The 25211-nt window shown below is 40.1% G+C and overlaps 2 protein-coding genes across 2 annotated transcripts; both read right to left on the bottom strand.

Annotated features, from left to right (window-relative positions):
• Window positions 1-5177: 5177 nt before the first annotated feature.
• LOC138384131 (olfactory receptor 52D1) lies at window positions 5178-6245 on the bottom strand. Its single transcript, XM_069469404.1, has one exon. It carries the CDS (start codon window positions 6221-6223, stop codon window positions 5267-5269), a length of 957 nt encoding a protein of 318 aa, XP_069325505.1. The 5' UTR covers window positions 6224-6245; the 3' UTR covers window positions 5178-5266.
• A 9595-nt stretch (window positions 6246-15840) lies between these two features.
• LOC138384130 (olfactory receptor 52D1-like) lies at window positions 15841-16797 on the bottom strand. The gene has a single exon (XM_069469403.1). The coding sequence runs from the start codon at window positions 16795-16797 to the stop codon at window positions 15841-15843; it is 957 nt and encodes a 318-aa protein (XP_069325504.1).
• Between the last annotated feature and the right edge of the window lie 8414 nt (window positions 16798-25211).

The following is a 25211-nucleotide window of genomic DNA, read 5'->3' as shown; positions in this document are numbered from 1 at the left end:
GGCTGCAGGGCTACACTGGGGAGATAGCATCCGCAAGACGTGGATGAGAGGACATCACTAGACACCTACTCGTCCCTGTGCACAGGTGTGCTCAGGGCCGCATCTAGGCTTCTGTACACCTGTGCCCCACAGTGTCCTGAAGCAGCCCTGCATTCTGTTCTCAAGGAAGTATGGCACGGGCTAGGGAAGAAGCAGGGGACAGCCGGCTCGTGTCTGGTCGGGAGCCATCATCACACATCATCCGAGTGTTTGTCAAAACTCCACAGGACTGCCAGGATTTTATGCTGGCAGAAAACAGCAGCATCCACCACTTTAAGAAGCAGATCTCCAAACGCCTTAACTGTGACATTGACCGACTGGTGCTCATCTTCACTGGAAAGATGCTCCGGGATCAAGACATACTGAGCCAGTGTGGCATCCTTGATGGCACTGCAGTCCACTTAGTGGTGAGAACCCGTTTGAAAGGACGAGCCAGTCCCAGAACTCTGCCAGGCCCCACAGGCCACTGCACCCATCGTTCTGAACCATCAGCCTCTGAGGGCGCTGGGATGCTAGCTAAGCTGGGCCGGCTTTCAAGGAGCTCACCTGAGCTAGCTGACTTCTTTGGCCAGCTGGCTCAACTTCTGATGGCTGCACCAGAATCTGTGGTGCAGTTCTTGGAAGACCCTCTGGTTCAAGGCCTGGCAAGTGAGAAACCAGCCAATGCCAGCCATGTTCCCAAATCCTCAAGGCCAGTGCAGAAACATGAGCCAGCTCTCAAGGCTCTGGAAACCTTGCAGAATTCAACTCGACAACTGGAGCTCCAGCAGGCAGATAAGCAGAGGGTGATGGCTTTGAAGGCAATGCCAGGTGGTGACAATGCTATGCGTCCAGTCTGCTCTAATATGCAGAAACTTATGCTCTCCACTGTGGCCCTATTGGTTGCTTCCAAAGACTACGTCTTAAGTTCAGAGTCTTGCAGAGGGAAATCCAATGCACACAGTAGTACTGACAACACTACCACCATCCTCACCACCTGTGCACCTGTCAAACCACTGGCACAAGAGGTCAGTGCAGGAGTAGCTGCCCAGGTCAAGGGCATGGCCTCAAATCAGGCCAATGCAGGGTGCAGGACTGGTATGACAGACTTATACTCAGGACAGGATCTTCCCTCCCAGGATTGCCATCATCCCAGAGAGAAGGCTACTCTAACCAGTCAGCTGAGACCTTCACCCTCTGTTTTGCCTAGAACCTTGTATGTCCTGCAGCAGAATCCAGCTCTGCTACACCAGCTGGCAACTGGCAGCCCCCTGCAACATCAAATGCCACTACTTCCCATCCTCACCAACCCACGAGCACTGCAGGCATTGATACAGATAGAACAAGGCCTACAGATACTGTCTAAGGAGGTTCCTGGGCTGGGACTCTTCTTATGGGACCCAGACAAACCCCGTGGGGCTAGAAGAGTCCCTGAAATTAGGGGTGGAAGACAAGGTGATAGAGCACACCCTGGGGAACCCACCTTGGCTGTTCTTCAGCTCCTCCATGCGCTGGCCAATGCCTGTCCCCAGTCTACCCAATCCTCACTACCCTCATCCCTCCTCACTGAAGGTCACTACCTGCAAGAACTGGAGCAGCTGAAGGCCATGGGTTTTGTGGATCGTGATGCCAACCTGCAGGCCCTGATGGCCACAGATGGGGATGTCCATGCTGCCATTGAGAGGCTGCTAGGGGTGCCACAGGCCTAGGTTCCTCCAGCTGATGCTCACAATGCACCATCCTGTGGACAGGGAGGAAAAGGAAGGGAAAGGGGAGGGGAAGAGAAGTAGCTTATTTTAGTAATTCTTCCCACTCACATCATGTACACATTTGGACAGCCCCTCTCTCACTACCTAAGCCTGTTCTTCATTAAAAAGATTGCTTGGATCTCATGTGTGATGTAAATTTGGATAGGGGTGGGCAAAAAGAATTCTTTGGAGAGACTGATCATGTTATATGATCTTGAGATTGGGCTTTGCTTATTCTCATGCATCTAACCTCAGAGTCTTTTTAAATTTTGAACATAGGGTGGGGAAATCCCATCCTGTTTGGTACTTGTACTTATGCTCAAACAGCAAGTGAGTTTTCCACCAGCATCACCATCATCACCGTGAGCCACCTCTCTCCCAGCTCCAGAGTGACACTGAAGGAATCCTGACTGTTTCTCCCCTAAGAAGCCATAACTTAAGGCCTCGTAAAGCTGCTCACTCTTTCACCTTAATGTTTCGCTGACTATAGGTCCAGTCTCTTGATATTGCAGAAAAGATGTCCAGCTTCCCTCTCCTCTAGAAAACATCCTTTGATATCCACATGAGCCTGGATCCTGCTTTATGAGGGTAAACTCTATTGCTTCTGAAGCACAACCTGTCCTCCTATGCAGGTTTTTTCCTTTTATCCTGCAAAATGCTTGACTCTGCTGCCTTATCAGCTATTGAGCTTTATCCTTTTGCTTCTGTATTTCTTAAAGGTGTCACTTCTTCCAGTGGTGATGTTTTATCATCCTCTGCAGTCAGGGACTTACCCCTAGTAAGGTGCAGAGGCTGTCTCAAAACAGTTTCTCGTTACTCATCTTCCCACATTTTTCTACAGAATTTGACATACTGACCTCTGTTTCTTGAAGCTCCTTTCTTTAATATATTTTCTTGTCCAACGTCTTATAGAGTTGTGCTTCCTGAAAGTTTATTATACCAATTATTTTATTGTTCATTTCTCAGAGAGTCTGGCCATTTCCACAGCCCTGGCTCTTACTTCTACACTCATGGTTCCTAAATTTCTGAGTCTAATATTTGTACTTTACATAGCTCACTGGCCTTCCCTTTGGGAATCTCTGGCTCAGCCTGTCCAAATATAGTGCAGCATCATTGCCCCGGCCTGTTCCTACTGTACAGTCTATGTTCCCTATGTCTCAGTGAATGTCGTCAATACTTTCCTGATCCATTCAATCACCTGTCCTGTAAACTTCCGACCTGTTAGTGACGTGACTCACAGAGTAGGCAGGAAGAGCATGACCCAGAATGCCAGTGGCTAAATGCAACCATGTGTGGGATAACAGCTGATGGAATGAAGTGGGGAGGAACGTACCGGGACAGTTCCTTAAGGGGAAACTAGCGACTAAAAATTCAGAGTTAGCCTCAGGGCTCAGTTGAGTCTGGGCTGAGGAACAGCTGAGTCTCATGCTTCCTGCGTGCTGGGGAGAAGGGACATCTCTGAGGTAGACGTTGTGACTTAATTGTGTTGTGATGCTTTGTGAGCCTAGAGACTTGAAGGATGTGGAGGTTGGGGACTGGATACCAAATATCTCTGGGGCCTCTTTTCCCAGCAATGAGCCTAGTACATGGTTTGCTCTTCGTTTTCCTGTAGCAACAAGATGTTGAGATCAGTGACACATGTTTGGTCTTAGGGAGTAAGAGTCCCTGGGGCGGAGTAGGGATAATAACAAGAGTGGCATTCTGGGATCCTAGAAGTGTTCTTCTCTTTCCTCCATCATATAAGCCCCATTGGCCCCATTCCTGAGTTGGGTGGGGGGCACTATTGTCATTATTGTTAGTCTTACTGATATACCCTGTCTGATTACAGCCTACTGGTTCCAAAAATCACACCCCCCCCACCCCCGGGACATACTGCATTCTAGCTTCAGGATAATTAAAGAACCAATACCAGAACTCTAAGGAGTAGAGCTTGCTGGCAGGGCTGCAGAAGCCTCCATTTGTCTGTTATCTATGGTGAGTGCAAGCTAGGGCTTTGGTCAGCAAGGGGAAACCAAGCGTGGTGAAGAAATGTCTTGTGTTACATCCGTAAGGCATCAGTCCAGAGTAGAGGCTGCAGCTAGACTCCTCAAGGTGTTAGCAACTGTGGGGTCCCTGTGTAAGGCACTGATGAAATATCTACTGTGATGGAATTTTAGAATACTAATCAATCAATCAATCCAAAATTGAATATATAAACACTATTAATTATTTTAAATCATGCAGATATAATGAACCCTAGTGTACATTTATAAATTTAAGGATTATAGAACAAACACTACGAACTATCATCAATCTGTATTGAGTGCTTTCTTTGTTTGAGAGTCTATAATAAACACATTACTAAGACTAGGGGTGGTTAAGTGGGATGACATAATTCATGCATCTAGTAGATGAGAAAGCCAAGATCTAAGCCCATGGTCAGCTGGATCCAGATCTCATACTCTTTCCATTACAAAATATCAAATAGTATAAGAGATATTGTCTATAAAGGCATAACCCTAGACTATTAACCACAGGCACTTAGTTTAAAATGCAAATAAAGACAACTATCTCTTTGAACATGGAAGAATATGAGTAGACCTATTTGTTTATTTTAAAACCAAAATTAATGCTTATTAATTCTGAGCTGGCTCCCCTGAATCTTTAATAAGGGATAACTTTATGGCTAAAAGGAAAGCAACCTCAAAATGGAGAATAGGAAGAGAAATGGGAGGAATACAGTTTTATTAAGCCCTAATCATATCTCAACCATTGTCTAAATATTATAGAGTTGTTATATATTGTAGTTATCACAATGACTCTGTGCAGTGACAAAATGTAAAAAAATAAGTCTTAGATAGGCTAAATAACTTAACTAATAATATTTAGAGAGGTTACATAATATTTATTTTTTATTTATTTAATGAGCATGTTACATGTCAATCACTGTCTTTAGTTGTCTCACATTCCTTCCTTACCATAACATTGAGTTTGATATTATTATTATTCTCATTTAACAGTTGGCCAAACTAAGGCACAGAAACAGTAGCAACATGTTCAAGTTCATAAAACTAGTAAGTGGTGGAGCCAGGACTCAAAGTAGGCACTCTAAATTTTTATTTGGTGTTTTTAACCAATACCCAGGGAAATTCACATTCTAATACATTCCAAATGTTCTTTTCCTTTTCCACTTGGAGTCACAGGAGAATATTCCTGCCATGAAACCCAGACTAAAGACCAGGAATTGACTTGCTGCTTAGTAAGTTATAGCCACTTTTGAGACAAATGTGAAAATATTATCAGCATTCTGGGCTAACCGGAGATTGTGGAGAAGCCTCAGGAAAATGGCATGTTCAGTGTGATCACTGATATCTCTGATACATCTGGCTAATTCTATTCCACTCAGTGCTTCCTACCATGTACAGTCATTCCTTTCATATCATAGGTGTCTGTCCATGTAAATGCATCTAGACGTCTGTTCTATCAATTTATTTTTCTTATCTCCAAGTTCTGCTCAGAACTTATATTGAGATCTTCCCCAAGTGAAGCAGTCTTAGAAGTCGACTTCGAATCTCCTTGGTTCTAACTCCATAGATAATAGGATTGAGTACAGGAGGCACCAGACCATAGAGATTAGCCAGAAAGATGTGCACATGCTTGGGGACTCGGTGGTGACCAAAGCGATGGGTGAGGAATGAGAAGAAGGCAGGGATGTAGAACACCAGAATGACACCGAGGTGGGAGCCACAGGTACTCAGAGCCTTGTGCTGGGCGTCCCGAGTTGGGAGACAAAAGACTGCATGGAGGATAAAGCCATAGGAGATAGCAATGAGGATGGAATCCAGACCCATGGCCAGCAGAGCCACGGTCAGCCCATAGACAATATTGACAGTGATGTCGGCACAGGCCAAGCGAGCAATGCCCATGTGCTCACAGTATGTGTGTGCCATGACATGGTGACCACAGTAGGGCAGTCTCCTCAGCAAGAAGATGAAGGGAGAGACAATAGCCACACTACGGAATATGCCAACAAGGCCAATTTTGCCTATGACAGTATGGTTGAGAATGACTGAATATCTCAGTGGGTTGCAGATAGCCACATATCGATCAAAGGCCATGGCAAGAAGAATTAAGGACTCCAGTGTATAGACAGAATGAATACAAAACATCTGAGTGAGGCATCCAGCAAAGGAAATCTCCCCATCATGGAACCACAAAATGGCCAGCATCTTGGGCACAGTGGTAGAACTGAGAGCCAGGTCAGTGAGTGAGAGAAGACAAAGGAAGAGGTACATGGGTGCGTGAAGGGCATTATTCATTGCAATGACCAGAATGAGGGCAGAATTACCAGCCAGTGCTATCAGATACATGGCACAGAAAGGGATGGCAATCCAGAAGTGGGCATACTCCAGCCCTGGGATCCCGGTCAGGAAGAGAATGGCTGGGAGACTGTTGTCACTGGTGTTGGAAACTGACATCTTTGTAGGCAAAAGAAGAGCTTTATCCAAGCGGTGATGGTATGTCAGCCCTGTAGCATCAGATATTGGTTGATTCACACACAATGATGAGTTCACTGTGAAATAATTTTTTTAGACAGAGAAAAAATATTATTTTTCACTTATTCAAGGGTCTGAAAAGACTCTACCACATTTGATCAATATTTTAAAACTTCTGCTAATTTGTATATTCAGCAGTGATGTCTGCCTTCTTTATTTAAAGCACCAAGGTAAGCATTTATTTATCTGCCTGAACTGACCCTTCCAGACTTAATCTTCCACCACTTCCTGCACATCATTTACTGAGCTTCCATCCACCCACATCTAGGGGAATTGCTTGTGTCCTTTTTGTTTATGTCTTTTCCCATGGCTAAGGAGGCTCATATCTTTATTTTCACCTTCTCTATTATCTTTTTTAAAATTTCAGGGCAAGTTTTTCTGCCTCTCAGAAGCCTTCCCTTTCTTTACTGGTCCTTAGAGATCTTACCTTTTTTTTTTTTTTCATTCTTCCATTATCTTACAAAATCCTATTGTGCTAGGCAATTGTAACCTCTGTACTGCCCATGACTGTGTGTCTGTAGCTAGACATTTGCAAAAATGTTCACTAAAAGCTCACTTCTGATAATTTTTAGTAACATACTATTGACTTTTGTGACTTCATTATATAATGATGTAGTTACTTCCTTCACAGTGTTTGTAATGTATCTTTCTATGTATGCACCAAATAGCTTCTCTATATATGAAGTGCCTAGAAAGAAGCTAAGCAACCTGAACATGCTTACATCTCTTATGATGGAATGTCAAAGTAATCTGGGCATTTATATTGGTATAATACAATAAACCATGAGATAAATCTAATATGCTTGAGACAACAGTCTCAAGATAACAGTCTCCATTATGGCAAAGTCAGCTCATAGTTCAACCAGTATAATGGCTGGATGTGAGGTCAGATCTGAATGCCAAGTGCTGAATGAGGCAGACAAAGGCAGAAAGCAGCATATCCTGGAGTTGCCACCCATGAAGACATCCTTGAAAGGGAATCATTTTTTGCTGGACAGGGATAGCTACTATTGTGCACATTCTCTCAACAGCATAGATTCAAAGCATACTGAATCAGAATGTTAGGAAGCCTCAATTTTAGTCCTGATTCTGTAACAAGATTGATATGTAACCTTGAACAAAACTCTCACTTCTCTGGACAGTCTCAGTTTAGAAAGGACAACAACTGTAGTCATTCTCTGCTTTTCTGATCTGATCACTATGTGGGATTGGAAAAAAATTCAAAACCCTTTTTGTGTCTCAGTTTTAAAACCATCTCTAAGTGGGGAATGACATCATCTGACCTAATTTCACAAGATTTTGTGGTTGATTCATGGGATTAAAAATTTGGATACCCAAAATTATTCTCCCCTCCTTTTTTTGTAAATAAGATATTTATTTCCTAACAAATATACTGTGAAGAAAACAGAGTGAAAGTATCATTCATAACCCTAACCAATGGGAAGACCAAGTCCACAGACATAAGCCGACGTAATTTAGTTCAAAAGGGATGATACTTGCAGAATTGAAATTAGGTCTCACGTCTCCTGATTCAGAGTTTGTTTTCCCTTCATTCTTCTGTCTATTAATACGTCTGATACTTGAATTTCTCTCTCTTACAAACAAGGCATTTTGTGTAATGTCAATTCCCAGTGCTGTCATAACTTCACTCATTATCTGAGCTCCAGAGAGGTAATGAGAATTGGGGCCTCTCCTTTCTATTTGCATGGAGATGTTCAGCAATGACACTAGATGGTTTTGGGCTCAGCCTTGACCCTGGCCTGTGATACTAGGGGAAAGCAGCTTGGACGGTGGGGTTTGGAGAGCTGCAGTCACTGCCACCTTCTTTTCCCCTCTCTTTCTGGGCTATTCCTGCCCACTAAGGAAGATTTTAAGTGACTGCAATAAGATAAAGTGCTACTCTGTGAGCATCTATGGGTGTGAGGACCAGAAAGACAGGGGTAAGAGCAGGCTTTGTTTATTTTTACCCTTTGGGAAAGCATGAGAAAAGGGTGTTGAGTTAGAGCACCAAGCTGTTCATAATGGGGATGGGGGCACCCTCCCAAAGTCATCTCTGGGTCTTTCCTCTGGGCCACTATGATGGCTGAGATTTTGAGGTCCCCTTCTCAGACCTAGACATGAATAAGTTAACACTGAACATAGCTGAGGAATCTGATTTCAAGAACTTACCTGCGTGAGCAACATGCATCTGCAGTTGGAGCACACTGAAGCTGGAGCTCTGTGTGAAGGTGTATCGTATGAGTGTGCAGCTGTGTGGGGAGAGAGTGTGGGGGCGCAATGGCGTGGGCAGCAGCTGTGTACGTGAATGAACAGGTTTGTTTGGGGATGTGAAATGTGTGTTTCTCTGCAGGTTCAGGAGGGTGTGGTATGCAAGTGTGTTGTGTCTTAAATGTATAATTCCTGTGGCTATGCCTGATCCTTTGTCAGTTTTGTGGGCTCACTGAAGGTCTTCTATTCAGCTCTGTATTCCAGCCTCCTCTGGTCCAGGGGCTTGAGAAGTGAAGGTTATTTATTGACACTCTCTGTGGTGTTGGGGTGTGTAAACCCAGAGGGCCTCCTCTAGGGATTTGATCTGTAGTGCATCTTTTGAGGGAAGGAAAAAGAGGGAGCAGTTGATAAATAAGAAAGAAATGAGCAAGGGAAATTTTCCAGTGACTTTTTAAAGAAAGTGGAAATTATACATCTCATCTATATGTTTTGACCTCTATTCTGTTCTCTTGTTTTTTCTCTTCCTTCCTTGTCTTTTTTTTCTCTCTCCCTCTCTCTCTTTCTTTCTTTCTTTATTTTATTTATTTATTTATTTTTTGAGACCGAGTCTCACTCTGTTGCCTGGGCTAGAGTGCCGTGGAAGTCAGCCTAGCTCACAGCAACCTCAAACTCCTGGGCTCAAGCAATCCTCCTGTCTCAGCCTCCCGAGTAGCTGGGACTACAGGCATGCACCACCATGCCCAGCTAATTTTTTCTATATATATTTTTAGCTGTCCATATAATTTCTTTCTATTTTTAGTAGAGATAGGGTCTCGCTCTTGCTTAGGCTGGTCTCGAACTCCTGAGATCAAACGATCGGCCCACCTCGGCCTCCCAGAGTGCTAGGATTATAGGCGTGAGTCACCGCGCCCGGCCTCTCTCTTTCTTTTTAATCCCTCCCCTTCTCTTTACTTCTGTAAGCCTCCTTTAACTCTACCAGAATTTTGGGTCCACCATAATTCTGTACTCATGGGTGTTGTGAAATATTTTGGGGAATGGTGCAGCAAACAATGGTTTTGGACACATGCACATACATATACCATTGTTTTATCAGAATTCACTTAGAAAACACACATTCAAAAACAAAAGTGATAATTATTTAATGACAATGATAGCAGAGTATTAAGCGAGACATAGGACCCTTCTGAGCATATTCCACTGCACTTGCCTGTGCTGTATGCCCACAAAGCCAGTCCCATTAGGGAAAGCCATCCACACTCTAGCCAGATCCGCTCATGTCCCGTGACATTGGCCATTCATCAAGTCCTTGCAGCAAGGGTCACTTCCAAAAGAGCACCTTCCCAGGATTAATTAGTTTCTTCTTCTTGACTTCAGCTTATTGAACTTTCTTCCCTTGTAAACACCATTCTTCTCGCAAATTAATTTTAAAACAGTGGGCTTCAAAAATTTTATATGGGTATTTCCCAAAAGGATTTTTAAAAACTTTAAGTTGACATCTGAAAATTATCATTAAAACTTTAATTAGAATAGGATATAATTTCTAGTATATTTTGAATATTGACATTTTAAAATAAAACTCATCACTATTTTAAATGTATCCTATGGAATCTTTATACCCTAGAAATTGCCAGCTCACCATTATTGATTTAAAAATATATGAACAAGTTTTTCTTTCTTTTTTTTTTTTTTGAAGTTCCAATCTGGTGATTTTATTTATTTATTTATTTATTGCCACGTATTTTTTTTTTTTATTTCAGCTCATTATGGGGGTACAAAATTTCAGGTTATATATATTACCATGTCCCCCCATCCCTCCGAGTCTGAGCTTCAAGTGCGTCCATTCCCTAGACAGTGTACATCGCACTCATCATGTAGGTATGCACCCATCCCCTCCCCCCACTCCCTCCCCCCCAGTCAGAACTTCAAGCGTGTCCATTCCCCAGGCAGTGCACATCACACTCAACAAGTAGGTATACACCCATCCCTTCCTCCCAGCCCCCACCTCTGTCCGATACCCAATTGGTGTTATTCCCAAATGTGCACTCAGGGAAACCAGTTTGCTGGTGAGTACATGTGGTGCTTATTTTTCCATTCTTGGGAACAAGTTTTTCTTAACTGTCAGAAATTTAATATTTTTGCTTTGTCTTGTAAAAGTAAGTCCATTATTCCATACATTTATTTTTGTTTAACTACCTCATTATGATCACTCTTACTTATAATAATATGTATATAAAATGGATTTTTTGTTTCCTATAATAATGGGCTCCAAATATCAAATTGTTTTATTATTTCAATAATTATAAGGATACCAATATAACAATACTAAAAACTTTAAGTTTCATAGATTGTTAAACATAGATCTAGTTTTTTTAGAAATATATTTCTTAATGAGATGAATAGAACTTTCTTTTTTTCTCTTAAATGATTTCATGTCTCTGGAAGCCAATTATGATGGAATGAGATAGGTTTTACACTCGGTTATTCTTAATTTTACTTATAAAAAAGTAAGCTCTGAGAACACTTATTTACATGAGTAACTTAGTAGGGAATGGAGGGACGGTTGTTTATGCAGTGTAGGGGTTACAGTAAAATTGAGAGTAACTGCTGTAATTGGCAATAGTCCTAAGAGAGGAGGTTCTGGTAATGTGAAACTAAAGGGAAAGTACTCACATAACTGTGACCCAGACCTTTAGGGAAAGGTCTCAGCCCCATTGTATATCTATGGGACATTATGAGGTTGGTTAAAAGTAAGGGGCAAATAAAAAACATAAACTGGAATCAATTGCTATTTGAATACACTTCTTTTGCCAAGGAAAAACCAGTTCCTTGTGTGACACTCACAGAAATAAAATGTGAATAGAACAAGCAAATCTCTTATCCCTCTTTCAGTTTTACAGTCTGTCTCTCATGCCTCTTCCTACTGGCAGAGTCTGACAGGCAGGTGGCTGACAGAGGAAAAATGTAGTCCCAGCTTAGGGAGCATAAAGGTAAGCTTAGAAGGGTGTTTTTAGAACAGAGAGGCAATAGCTTGACATTCAGCATAATAATCTTTTCACATATATGTACATGTATATGCATTATAACTTGCATGACATAATGGTACCAAGTAAATATGAATTATGTAAAAAATTCAGAAATAAATCAATCTATTTTGTTAGACATCAGAATGAAATTTTCCATTTTTAATGTGAGAAAATTATATATTGCTAAGGTAATAGGGCACATTTTATAAGATTAAATAATTGTAGAAATGAATGTAATTTGAAATTGTTTCATGATATCACTTGTTAAAAATAATTTTCAATTGAATAACTTGTACCTTTTTTAATGCACCTCTTCTCTAAAGAACAAACATATACACATGCACATAAAATGATTTTTTTTTGTCCTTAAAAGTTATCTGGTGAATTTTGAAAAATATAGTGGTCTTTTAAACATTTCAACTATACTTACAATTACTAACTCAAACTTCAACCTTTTGAAGCTATTTTCTTTCCAGTAACAAGGTATCCTAATGGTAGATATTTGATTGCAACTGCAAAAAGGGCCTTCAGTTAAACATGTGGAAAAAGCAATCTCTACTGTTTGACCCTTTCCTTACTTTTCTCTCATAAAATTCCCCTTTAATAATTTTTGCTGTTTTTTAACATTATACTGGGAATGAGTCAGGCAAAGTCACTCCCACTGCCTTGTCTACTTCGTAATATATTTAAATTCAAAGCTTCCAAACACTGCCAAAATACTCTGGTGTAAAACCCTAGGTTATTCTTAAGATAAATACATAAAAGACAGGGCAAATAAGCCATAGGCAGGTATATTGTGATTTTATCTATCATTAAATAGGCTTGCTCTACATCAGAAATTGCTTTTTGCCTAGGGGGGCAACGTGATAGATGAGAAAATTAAGATTCATAAACTATAAATGATTGATTTAAGATCGTAGAGTTTTTACACCTATGTTTGTAATCATAATTTTAACAAAGCAAGAATCATAAAAATAGTGATCTTTATCTACCAGAGATGATTTATCTGGTAGTTTAGGCTTTGTTCTTTCTTTTTGTAGCTCTTTCATTCCTAACCTGAGTAAATCTTACCATCCAGGTTCTATACTATCAGTGGTGCTACTGAATACTACATTAGTTTGCTAGCACTGTTGTAACAAAATGTCACAGCTGGGTGGCTAAAGACAGCAGAAATGTATTTTTCATAGTTCTGGAGGCAAAGTCCCAAATCAGGATCAGGCAGGGTAAGGTTTCTGGGTAGGGCTCTCTTTCTGGCTTGTGGAAGGCCATTTTGTCCCCAGTTGGCCTTTCCTTCATCAGGGAGTGGGGAACAGGCTCTCTGTTGTACCTTCATGCAAGCACCTAATTTTATCAAGTCAGAGTCTTACCATTATGACCTCATTTAACTTAAATTACCTTCCAAAGACCCTATCGCCAAATAGTCACATTGGCCGGAGGGTGGACTGGGGAGGCACGATTCAGTCCGTAGCAGATAATATGGAAGAAATTGTTCTCTTCTATTAAAGCAATGAGAAAACTGGCAAAATATTGGCAGAATCAACTTTTTCAGAACTTTACACATTAAACAAAAACTTGCATCAATTCAGGGAGACTTCATTAAAAACAGTGGCTAAATTTTGGTAAGATCAGTGGGTTTGTAGCATTGTGGTTTGCCCTAATCCCATTCCCTACTCTCCAGCTCTGCAGTTGCATTAAAAAATTACAGTCTTCTTTGACAGTGAAACTCAGTAGCCTGGTGGCATTCAGATGGAACAGACTGAGGCTTGAACTCTTCAAAATTTCTTTTTCAGAGAATCGTCATTATTTGACCTGTCTGGTAGTGTGCCTGCAGATCTCTAGGGGTCCCACCAGTCTTTAGCAAGACTGTCTAAATGTGTTTGATCCAGAGCTCGCCCAGTGTGAATAGCTTTGTCCCATGGGTTATTGTCACAAGCAATTACAGGTGATTAACTTTTTAGCTGCCTGAGGTAGTAGGTGTTAGGGAAAAGAAGAGATCAACCAAAAAGCTAAAAGGGAAAAGCCTAGGAATAAAATATTTCTATGAGCTTTGGACATTTTTGACATACCCCTGAGGTACAGGAGGCCACATGCATGTCTAGGATTCTGTGCACGTCGTCCAGGATTCTATATATCCCCAGGAAAGTTCTGAGAAGGCTCTAAGCGCTCAGCTCTGACTCACCTTGAGTCTCTGCACAAGCTGGAAATGAAGTTCGCAGAGTTGCAAACTGGCTGAGGGCTGAAGTTGTGCCCCATATGCACACAGAGCCCTCAGAAAGAAAGACATACTTTTTCCAGGCATTTAAGTAAATCTCTTTTTAATTTACTAACTGACCACTAAGCTAACAGAACAGAGACTTCAGTGACTAAACACAGTTGATGTTTCAGAATTAATTCAGAAAATTACTAAATAGAAAAATCACAACCACAACAGCAAAACCAATGATAACAACAAATAGTAACAAAACAATCTCTGGGGTGGGGGGAGGATCTGATTTCCACAGTTGCCACATTATGTAATTTGAATTGTACAATTTTCACCAGCTAATTATGAGACAAGCAGAGAAACAAGAACATATGGCTGACATACAGGAAAAAATACCAATAGAAACTTCCCTGAAGAAGAACAAATACTGGGCTTTCTAAGTCATTACTTTAAACCAGCTATTTTAAATATATTCAGAGAATTAAAGAAAACTATGTTTAAAGAACTAAAGAAAGGTATACAAGAACTTTGTCACCAAGAGATAGCATCAGTAAAGAAATGGAATATATATATATGCGTGTGTGTACAGACACATACACACACACACGCATATATAGACACACACACATACCACACATACACATACAAATAGAAGGTCTGGAATTACAAAGTATAATAACTCAAATAAAAAACTTACTACAGGAGCTCAACAGCAGATTTGACCAGACAGAAGAAAAAGTTTGCAAACTTGAAGATTGGTCAACGTGGATTATATAGTCTGGGTAATGAAATAAAAAAAAAGAAGGAAGAGAAATTAACAGAATCTCAGAGACCTGTGAGACACCATCAAGCATACTGACATAAGTGTATGGAAGTCCTAGTGGAAAAGAAAGAGAGAAAGAAGAAAGAATATTTGGAAAAATACAGGCTGAACACTTTCCAAATCTGAGGAGAAATGTTAAATGATGTTCACACAAATAATCTCAAGAAATTCTAAGTTGGATAAAGTTAAAAAATACACTTACCAAGTGCATTCAATGAAGAACTATGCAGAAGGGCACTTAGACTCCAAATTGGCTTTCCTAAATATTAAATAAAGGATGAATTTATGGGTAAGAGGAAAAAAATTCCAAAATGGAGTAGTGGAGGAGTAATGGGAAAATATAATTTTATTAACCAATAATCACATCCCAAGCACTGTCTAGCTTTTATAGAATAGTTATATAATATAGTTGCAATAATTGTGTAGTGGGACATTATTTAAAAAAAGTCTTAGATAAGTCATAAAACTAAACTAATATTTTTAGAGGTTATATGAATTTTTCATTTTATATTTATGTATGGAGAATTTTACATTTCAGGCACTCTTCTAAATTTTTCCATATGCTCAATAATTTATTTATGCCTCATCACAACCTCAAAAGTCAGGTATTATCATTACCCTATTTTACAGTTGACCACATCAGACATAGAAAATTTAGCAACAGGCTAAACAGAAAACTAATTGAAGGAGTCAAAATTCAAATCCAGGCACTCTGAATTTAGCCTTTACATGCTTAACCACTACCCAGAGTTTTGGAGTTCAGATTCCAATTCACTGCAAATTGTTCTTTTTTAAAATTTATTTGTTTTTCACTTGATGTTCCAGAAGAACATTCCCACCATCAGTTACAATGTCCTCTCCACAACAGGACTGCCTTCTTGTTTGGCATATTACAGCCCCGTCTGGGACTACAGAAAAAATGCAGTTCCTTTCTGGGCAACTCAATGAGCATGTTTAATGTGTTCATCACCAAATCTAATTGTTTTTAATTTTTTTTTCTTTTTATAGAGATGGGGTCTCACTCTTGCTCAGGCTCTTCTTGAATTCCTGAACTCAAGCTATCCTCCCGCCTGGGCCTCCCAGAGTACTAGGATAACAAGCATGAGACACCAGGCCCGGCCCCACAAAATCCAATTTATACAACCATTCCTCTTCCTTGGAGGGCTTACTCTCATGCCATACAATCCCTCTTGCATCATGAGTCTCCATCTATTCAAATTTATCTGGACAACTAACTACCCTTCCCACTTATTTTTTCTTAACTCCAAGTTCTGCTTAGAATTTATATTGAGATCTTCCCCAAGTGAAGCAGTCTTACAAGTCGACTCCGAATCTCCTTGGTTCTAACTCCATAGATAATAGGATTGAGTACAGGAGGCACCAGAACATAGAGATTAGCCAGAAAGATGTGCACATGCTTGGGGACTCGGTGGTGACCAAAGCGATGGGTGAGGAATGAGAAGAAGGCAGGGATGTAGAACACCAGAATGACACCGAGGTGGGAACCACAGGTACTCAGAGCCTTGTGCTGGGCATCCCGAGTTGGGAGACAAAAGACTGCATGGAGGATAAAGCCATAGGAGATGGCAATGAGGATGGAATCCAGACCCATGGCCAGCAGAGCCACGGTCAGCCCATAGACAATATTGACAGTGATGTCGGCACAGGCCAAGCGAGCAATGCCCATGTGCTCACAGTATGTGTGTGCCATGACATGGTGACCACAGTAGGGCAGTCTCCTCAGCAAGAAGATGAAGGGAGAGACGATAGCCACACTACGGAATATGCCAACAAGGCCAATTTTGCCTATGACAGTATGATTGAGAATGATTGAGTATCTCAGTGGGTTGCAGATAGCCACGTATCGATCAAAGGCCATGACAAGAAGAACTGAGGACTCCAGAGCATAGATAGAATGGACACAAAACATCTGAGTGAGGCATCCAGCAAAGGAAATCTCCCCATCATGGAACCACAAAATGGCCAGCATCTTGGGCACAGTGGTAGAACTGAGAGCCAGGTCGGTGAGTGAGAGAAGACAAAGGAAGAGGTACATGGGTGAATGAAGTGCATTGTTGATGGAAATCACCAGGATGAGGGTGGAATTTCCACCCAGTGCTACCAGATACATGGCACAGAAAGGGATGGCAATCCAGAAGTGGGCATACTCCAGCCCTGGGATCCCAGTAAGGAAGAGATTGGCTGGGAGACTGTTCTCACTGGCGTTGGAAGCTGACATCCTTGTCGGCAAATGAAGAGCTCTATCCAAGTGGTGATGGTATGCCAGCCCCGTCACATCAGATATTTGGTTGATTCACATACTTTGGTGAGTTTTCTGTGAAATAATCATTTTTAAGACTGAGGAAAATGTTCACTTGTTCAAGAATTTGAAAAGACTCTTCCACATTTTGTCACATTAAAAAAAATTCTATTTACTCCTATATTCAACAATGATGTTCTGAGTTCTTTATTCAAAGCACCAAGCTAAGTCTTTATTCATCTGCCCAAATTGACCTTTCCAGACTTATTTCTCACCACTTCCTTCCCATCATTTATTGACCTTACATTCACCCACTTTGGTGAATTCCTTGTCCCTTTTTCATTCATTACTTTCCTCATACCCAAGAAGTCTCATTTCTTTATTTTCTCCTTCTCTATTTTTTTTTTTTAATTTCAAGGCAAGTTTTTCTGCCTCTCAGAAGCTTTCTTTTCTTAACTGGTCCTTAGAGATCTTTATTTTTTTTTCATTCTTCCACTATCTTACAAAATCTTATTTTGCTAGGCCTATGTCTTCATGCAATTTTAATCTACATACTTCCTATGACTGTGTCTGTACCTAGACATTTGCAAAAATGTTCACTAAAGACTCAATTCTGATAATTTTTAATAATATACCATTGACTTTTGACCTAATTATATAATGATGTATTAACTTATTCTTCTGTGTTTTGGTAATGTATCTTTCCAAACATACACCAAATAACTTCTCTATATGTGTCACCTGAAGTGCCTAGAAAGAGGCTAGGCAACATGAATATGCTTACATGCCTTATGGTTGAATATCTGCATGATTTGGGCATTTATATGTGTATAGCAAGAGAAACCATGAGATAAGTCTAATATGCTTGTTGGGGAACAACAGTCTCAACTACGTCAAAGCCAGCTCACAGTCCTTCAAGTCAACCACTGCAATGGATGTGAGGTCAGATCTGAATGCCAAGTGCTGACTGAGGCAGACAAAGGCAGAAAGCAGCATATCCTGGAGATGCCACCCATGAAGACATCCTGGGAAGGGAGTCTCTTTTTTTGCCAGACAGAGATAGCTAATATTATACACATTCTCTCAGTAGTATGTCTTCTTAAAAGCATCCTGAGTAGGAATGCAGGGAAACCTGAATTTTAGTCCTGATTCTGTAACAAGATTGATATGTGACCTTGAACAAATCTCCCACTTCTCTGGATAGTCTCAATGTAGAAAGGACAAGGACTGCAGTCATTCTCTGCTTCTCTGATCTGATCACTATGTGGGATTGGAAAAAGTCCCAAAACTTTTTTGTGCCTCAGTTTTTATCTCTAAATTGGGAATGACACCCTCTGACCTAACTTCACAAGATTTTGTGGTTGAGCAAAGATTATTATTCCTGGGATTAAAAGTTTGATACCCCAAATTATTCTCCCTCCTTTTTTTAACAACAAAACAAGATTTTCATCTCCTAACAAATATACTGTGAAGAAAACAGAGTAAAAATCTCATTCACACCCCTAACAAATGGGAAGACCAAGTCCACAGACAAGTGTTGATGTAATTTTGTTGAAAAGGGATGGTACTTGTAGAATTGAAATTAGTTATCATGTCTTCTGATTAGCAGTTTTATTTTCACCTCATTCTTCTATTAATATGTCTAATACTTGAATTTCTTTCTCATACAAACAAGGCATTTTGTGTAATATCAATTCCCAGTGCTGTCATAACTTCACTCATTATCTGAGCTCCAGAGAGGTAATGAGAATTGGGCACTCTCCTTTCTATTTGCATGGAGATGTTCAGCGATGACACTAGATGGTTTTGGGCTCAGCCTTGACCCTGGCCTGTGATACTAGGGGAAAGCAGCATGGATGGTGGGGTTTGGAGAGCTGGAGTCACTGCCACCTTCTTTTTCCCTCTCTTTCTGGCCCATCTTTACCCCCTAAAGAAGATTTTAAGTGATTGTAGTCAGATAAAGTTCTACTCTGTAAGTATCTATGGATGTGAGTACCAGAAAGGTTGAGGTAAGATCAGGTTTTCTTTATTTTTATTTTTGTGAAAGGATGAGAAAGGGATATTAAGCTGAAGTCCCATTCGGGTTCACAATGGGAACACCCTCCCAAACTTGTCTCAGGGTTTTGTGTCTGTTTCACTAAGATGGCTGAGTTTTTGAGGTCCCCTTCTCAGATATAGACATCAATACCTTACTTCTAAATTCATTCACTGAACATAGTTATTGAGGAATCTGATTTCAAGAACTTACCTGTGTGACCAAGATGCGTCTGCAGTTGGAACACACTGAAGCTGGAGCTCAGTGTGCAGGTGTATTGTATGAGCATGCAGCTGTCTGGGAGAGAGTGTGAGGGTGCAATGGCATGGTCAGGAGCTGTGTATGTGAATGCAAGCTTTGTCTAGGGATGTGAAAGCTGTGTTTCTCTGCAGGGTCAGGAGGGTGTGGTATGCAAGTGTGTTGTGTCTAAATGTATAATTCCTGTGGCAATGCCTGATCCTTTGTCAGTTTTCTGGGCTCACTGAAGGTTTTGTATTCAGCTCTGTATTCCAGCCTCCTCTGGTCCAGGGACTTGGAAAGTGACGGTTATTTATTGACTCTCTATGATGCTGTAGTGTGAAAACTCAGATGGCCTCCTCTAGGGATTTGGTCTGCAGTGAATCCGTTGAGGGAACAAAAGGGAAGGGATAGTGATAAATTAGATCGAAATCAGCAGGGCAAATTTTCCAGTGACTTTTTAAATGAAAATGAAAATTAATCATATAGTTTATATGTTTAAACCTCCATTCTGGTCTCTTAGTTTGTATCTTCATTCCTTATCTCCTTTTCCCCTCCTCTTTTCTTTACTTCTCTGAGTCTTCTTGAATTCCCACTGATTGTGGGTCCAGCAGAATTCTGTTCTCATGTGGTTATGAAAGACTTTTGTGAACAGTGTAGCAAATAATGGTGGTGGACATACACATACACCACTGTACCATCAGAGTTTACTTACAAAACAGACATTCAAAGATAAAAGTATTAAGTATTTCATGACAATGATAGCAGAATATTAAGCAATATATAGGACCCTTCTGAGCGTGGCCCACTGCAACTGCCCAGGTTCTATCCCATGAAACCAGTTCTATTAGGGAATGTCATCAGTGCTCTAGCCAGATCCATTCATGTCCTGTGACATTAGCCATTCAAGTCCTTGCACCAAGGGTCACTTCCAAATGAGCACCTTCCCAGGATTAATTAATTTCTTCTTCTGGACTTCAGCTTACTGAACTCTCTTCCCTTATAAACACCATTCTTCTCTCAAATTAATTTAAAACAGTGGGCTTCAAAAATTTTATATGGGTATTTCCCAAAAGGATTTTTAAAAACTTTAAGTCCCATAGATGACAAGGTTGAGCTCAGGAGGCACCAGCACACAGAGATTAGCAAGAAAACTATGCACATGCTTGGGGACTTGGTGGTGAACCAAATGGTGAATGAGGAAGGAGAAGAAGGTAGGGGTGTAGAAAACCAGGATAACCCTGTGGTGGGAGTCACAGGTACTGAGTGTCTTGTGCTTGGCATCTTGATGTGGAAGGCTGAAGGCAGCATGAAGTCTAAAATCATAGGAGACAGCAATGAGGGTGGAATCCAGACCTGCAGAATAACCACAGTGAGGACATAGACAATATTGACAGTGATGTTGCCACAGGCCAGTTGATCAATGCTTACATTTTCACAGTGTATAAGTATCATGCCATGGTGACCACAGTAGGGCAGTCACCTCAGCAAGAAAATGAAGGGGGAGTTGACAGCTATATTACAGACTATCCCAACAAGTTCAATTCTGCCTATTACGATATGGCTGAGAAAGACTGAGTATCTCAAAGGGTTGCATACACTACATATCGATCGAAGGCTATGGCAAATAGGACCAAAGACTCCAGAATGTAGACAGAATGGACATAAAACATCTGAATGAGGCATTCACCAAAGGGAATCTCACCAGCATGGAGTCACAGAATGGCCAGTGTCTTGGGCACAGTGGTAGAGATGATAACCAGGTTGGTGAGTGAGAGAAGGCAAAAGAAGAAATACATATACACATGAAGAGCACTGTCTGTCTCAATGACAAGGATGAGGGCAGCATACCCACCAGGGATACAAGATACATGGCACAAAATGGGAAAGCAATCCAGATGTGAGAAGAGTCTAGCCTTGGGATCCCTATCAAGAAGAAAGTGGTTAGGGGACTGTTATCACTGATGTTGGAAGCTGATATCCTTCTTGGCAAACGGACTCTATCCAGGGGGTGCTGGCATGCCTTCCCTGCAACACTGGGTATATAGTTGATTCATATCAAATGAAGACCTTTCTGTGAAATAATCTTTTCTGGATTGAGAACAATATTTATTGCCGTTAACTTGTTCAAGCATCTGGAAAGTCTTTATCACATATAATCCACATGTTTTTAACCTTTTTCTAATTCTTATATTCAACAATAATGTTTTGAGTTGTATATTCAAACATCAAGCTAAGTATTTATTCCTGTCCAAACTGACCCGTCCAGATTTATCTCCCACTACTTCCTATACATCATTCACTTGTCTTTCGTCCACATACATCTAGGGAAATTTCTTGCTTTTTTTTTTTTTTTTTTTTAACACTGTATGCCTTTCAACATGTCCAGGGTGACTTCTTATTTCTACTTTCTCACTTTCTAGTTTCCGAACTTCAAGGCAAGTTGCTCTGCCTCCCAGAAATTTTCCCTTTCTAATGTAGTTCTTAGTTATCTCTTTACATCTGATTCATTCACTACTTTGCAAAATCCTGGGCTGGGACTATGTCTTTATGCAGTTACAATCTCCACCCTGCCCACAATTTTGCTTGTACCCAGACATTTTGATCAATATTCACTAAAATAATCAATTCCAATAGTTTTATTAACATACCATTGACTTCTTGGTTTAATGCTATAATTTAAAAAAACATTAATTTCAGCATCTTACGGGGGTACAAATGTTTAGGTTACATATATTGCCTTTGCCCCACCCGAGTCATAACTTCAAGCATGTCCATCCCCCAGATGGTGCACACCGCACCCATTAGGTGTGTATATACCCATTCCCGCCTCCCCTCTCCCATCTGCCTGACACCTGATGAATGTTATTACTATATGTGTACACTTAAGTGTTGATCAGTTAATACCAATTTGATGGTGAGTACATGTGGTGCTTGTTTTTCCATTCTTGTGATACTTCATTTAGTAGAATGGGCTCCAGCTCTATCCAGGATAATACAAGAGGTGCTAAATTACTATTGTTTTTTTTTTTTTTGCTGTGATTTTTTTTTTTTTACTTAATTTCTATGTCTGTAATGTAGCTACCCAATTATATACCAAATAACATATTTTCTTATCTCACTTGAAGTTCCTTGAAGAGACTAGGCACCCAAATATATCCACATGTCTCATGATTTAATATCTATAGTTATTTGAGCACACATGTTGGGGCTTTGGAATAAAACATTAGATACATCAGACGTGCTGGTTGAGGAGATAGCACTGCCGACTATGGCAAAGCTAGATCATAATGCTGCAAGTCCACCAGCGTAACGACTGGTATGAGGCCAGATCAGAAGGGCAAGTACTGACAGAGGTAGATGAAGAAAGAAGGTGCAGTGTCCTGCAGTTGCCAACAGTGAGAACTTTTCAGAAGAGTGAATTCTATTTGTTGTGGAGGAATAGCTAGTATGGTATACATTCTCCCTCTTTAACATATTACATACCTAAAAGAGTCTGTACAGGATGCCAGGAAACCTAGACTTTAGTTCTGTTTCTGTCATAAGATGTTGTATGACCATGAACAAATTTCTCACTTCTCAGAGTAGTTTCCATTTATAAAGAGCAATGACTCTGGAATCCCAGTCTCAGTTTTTCTACCTCTTCACTATTTGACATTAAATAAATTCCATAATCTTTTGGAAACTCAGTTTCTCATTTCTAAATTGGAAATGGTAACACCTGGCCTACTTATCTCACATGATTTTTGTGGTTGAGAAAAGTATAAAGTATATGGGATTAAAAGTTAAAATACCAAAAACAATGTGCTCCCTATTTTTACAAGCTCTTTGTCCTGTAACAGCATATTGGAGTGGTACAGAGTGTAAGAATCATTCTCACTGCTTACCAACGGGAAGTCCAAGTTCTGAGAAGTGAATTCATATAAACCAAATCACTAAGCATGTTACTGTCAGAACTGAAATTAGCTCCCAGGTCTCCTGATTTAAAGTTTGGTGTTTTCATTTCACTTAACTGTCCGTTTATATGGTCAATACTTGAATTCTTATTTTTCTTGCAAGGCACATTAGTATCTAAGTCTGCAGTTACTTTACTCATTATCTGGGCTCCAAAGAGACAGATAAAAGCACAGAACCCCTCTTATTTTCATGGAGACTTTCACTGATGACCCCAGCTCCTAGAGGAAAGAATCTTGGGTGGCAGAGGGTGGGGAGCTGGAGTCATTACCATGTTCTCATCCCCTTTAGTCCCAGTGTGTTCTTGTCCCCAAACAAATATTTCATGAGGTTCTTGCAAAAAGGCTGCTACTCTGTGAGCATCTGTGGATGCGGATAATGCGTACTGTAAAGATGAGGTAGAAACAAGGTTGTATTTCAAGAAAAGGACTGGGGAAATCCTCTGTAAACTGTGCCTCTCACCCTTGTGTCTGGGTCACTATGATGGCTGAGTTTTTAAGATTTCCCTTTTGGACTTCTCTGAACACAGTTTTCTGGACTCCAATTTCAAGAACATACCTATGTGAGTGTTGTGCATTCACAGGTTGAGTGTGCTTAGGTTGGAGCTCTGTGATAGGGAGACAGGATGAGTGTGAGGTTTGTGGTAGGGAGTGTGGTGGAGCAATGGCTCGTGCAGGTGATGTGTACCTGAATGCAATCATTTGTTTAGGGATGTGAAAGCTGTGTTTTTGTGCATATTGGATGGGTGTGATTTGGGGGATAGATGGGTTCCTGGGTGGAAATGTCTGATACTTCCTCAGTTTTGTAGCTTAGCTCTGAGTTCCAGCCTCCTTTGTTCAAGGGGCATGGTAAATGTGGCTACTAATTGATTGTGATACTTAGGTATGAAAACCCAGGAGCCAACTCTAGGGATTTGATACGTGGGGCTCATTTTTTAGGGAGAAGTTGGGGAAAAAAGGAAGAAGTGAGTAAGGGCAATTTTTTATAGGAAATTTTCAAGGAAAATGGAAATAAACACCTAGCAGTTTTTATTTTTCTTTCTCTTACTTTCCGTCCTCTTTCCCTTTCTTCTTTTTCTCTTTAATACTCTGTTTTACTGAATTCCCATACATTATGAGTCATAATATTCTGTGTGCATAGCGTATCCCTAATGCTATATACAAATATTTTGGCAAGAAATAGCCATGGACATATTCATTCTCCATTGTTCCATTAGCTTTCATCTCACAAAACACATATTCACAAAATTATTATTATTTTTTTCATTCATGAAAACATTTTTATTGTAAATTTTAAATTCATATACAAGTCTATAACCATTCGTTTTTATTTCAATAAAATAAAATTAATAGCAAAAATATTTTCAAGGTTGAACCAGTTTAAGGAAGAAAAATTAGATGGTATGAAGAAAGACAGCAGAACAAAAATATTTAAAAGAAATGGATAATATATTTTGGTCTGCATACTTTAAATGTTTTTTCATGATGGCATTTAAGGATCAAACATTGTCAGAGATATTCACTAACTTACCACTTCTGTTATTTGTGTGCACACATATGAAATTGACATTATTTTTTTGCTCTCTTGGAGCATTTTCTTTTTTTTTTTTAATTTTGCTATAATTTATTCAACTGTATTATATTTTAAACACGTGCATAGTTACATTTTGTTTTTCTATTTTTTTAATTTTTTTAATTTTTTATTTTTTTGTTTTTCAGCTCATTATGGGGGTACAAAAGTTCAGGCTATATATATTCCTCACAAAATTATTAAGAATTTCAAGAACATGGCAGCAGAACATTGAAAGAAGCAAAGGCTCTTCTGAGCATGGGTCCCTGTGCTTTTGCCAGGTTTTATGCCCATGAAGTAAGCCCTGGGAGTGAACATCAGTCCTCGGCCAGATACTCTCATGTCCCTTGACATGGCATTAATCAAAGCAATATACAAAACTTTAAGTTTCATAAATTGTTAAGCATAAACCTAATTTTTTTGGAGGGGAATATATTCCTTAATGAGATTGATAGAGCCTTTTTTACTTTTCCTTCAATTTGTTTATGGATCTAAAAATAAATATTGATGGAACGAAACAAAATTCAGCTTCAGTTATTCTCAATGTAATTTTTATAAAAGTAAACTCTGAGAATACTTGTTTTTATACTTAGCTGAG

The sequence above is a fragment of the Eulemur rufifrons genome, chromosome 6 (assembly GCF_041146395.1).
Source record: "Eulemur rufifrons isolate Redbay chromosome 6, OSU_ERuf_1, whole genome shotgun sequence".
Classification (NCBI taxonomy): Eukaryota; Metazoa; Chordata; class Mammalia; order Primates; family Lemuridae; genus Eulemur; species Eulemur rufifrons.
This window is presented reverse-complemented; position numbering and strand designations above follow the sequence as displayed.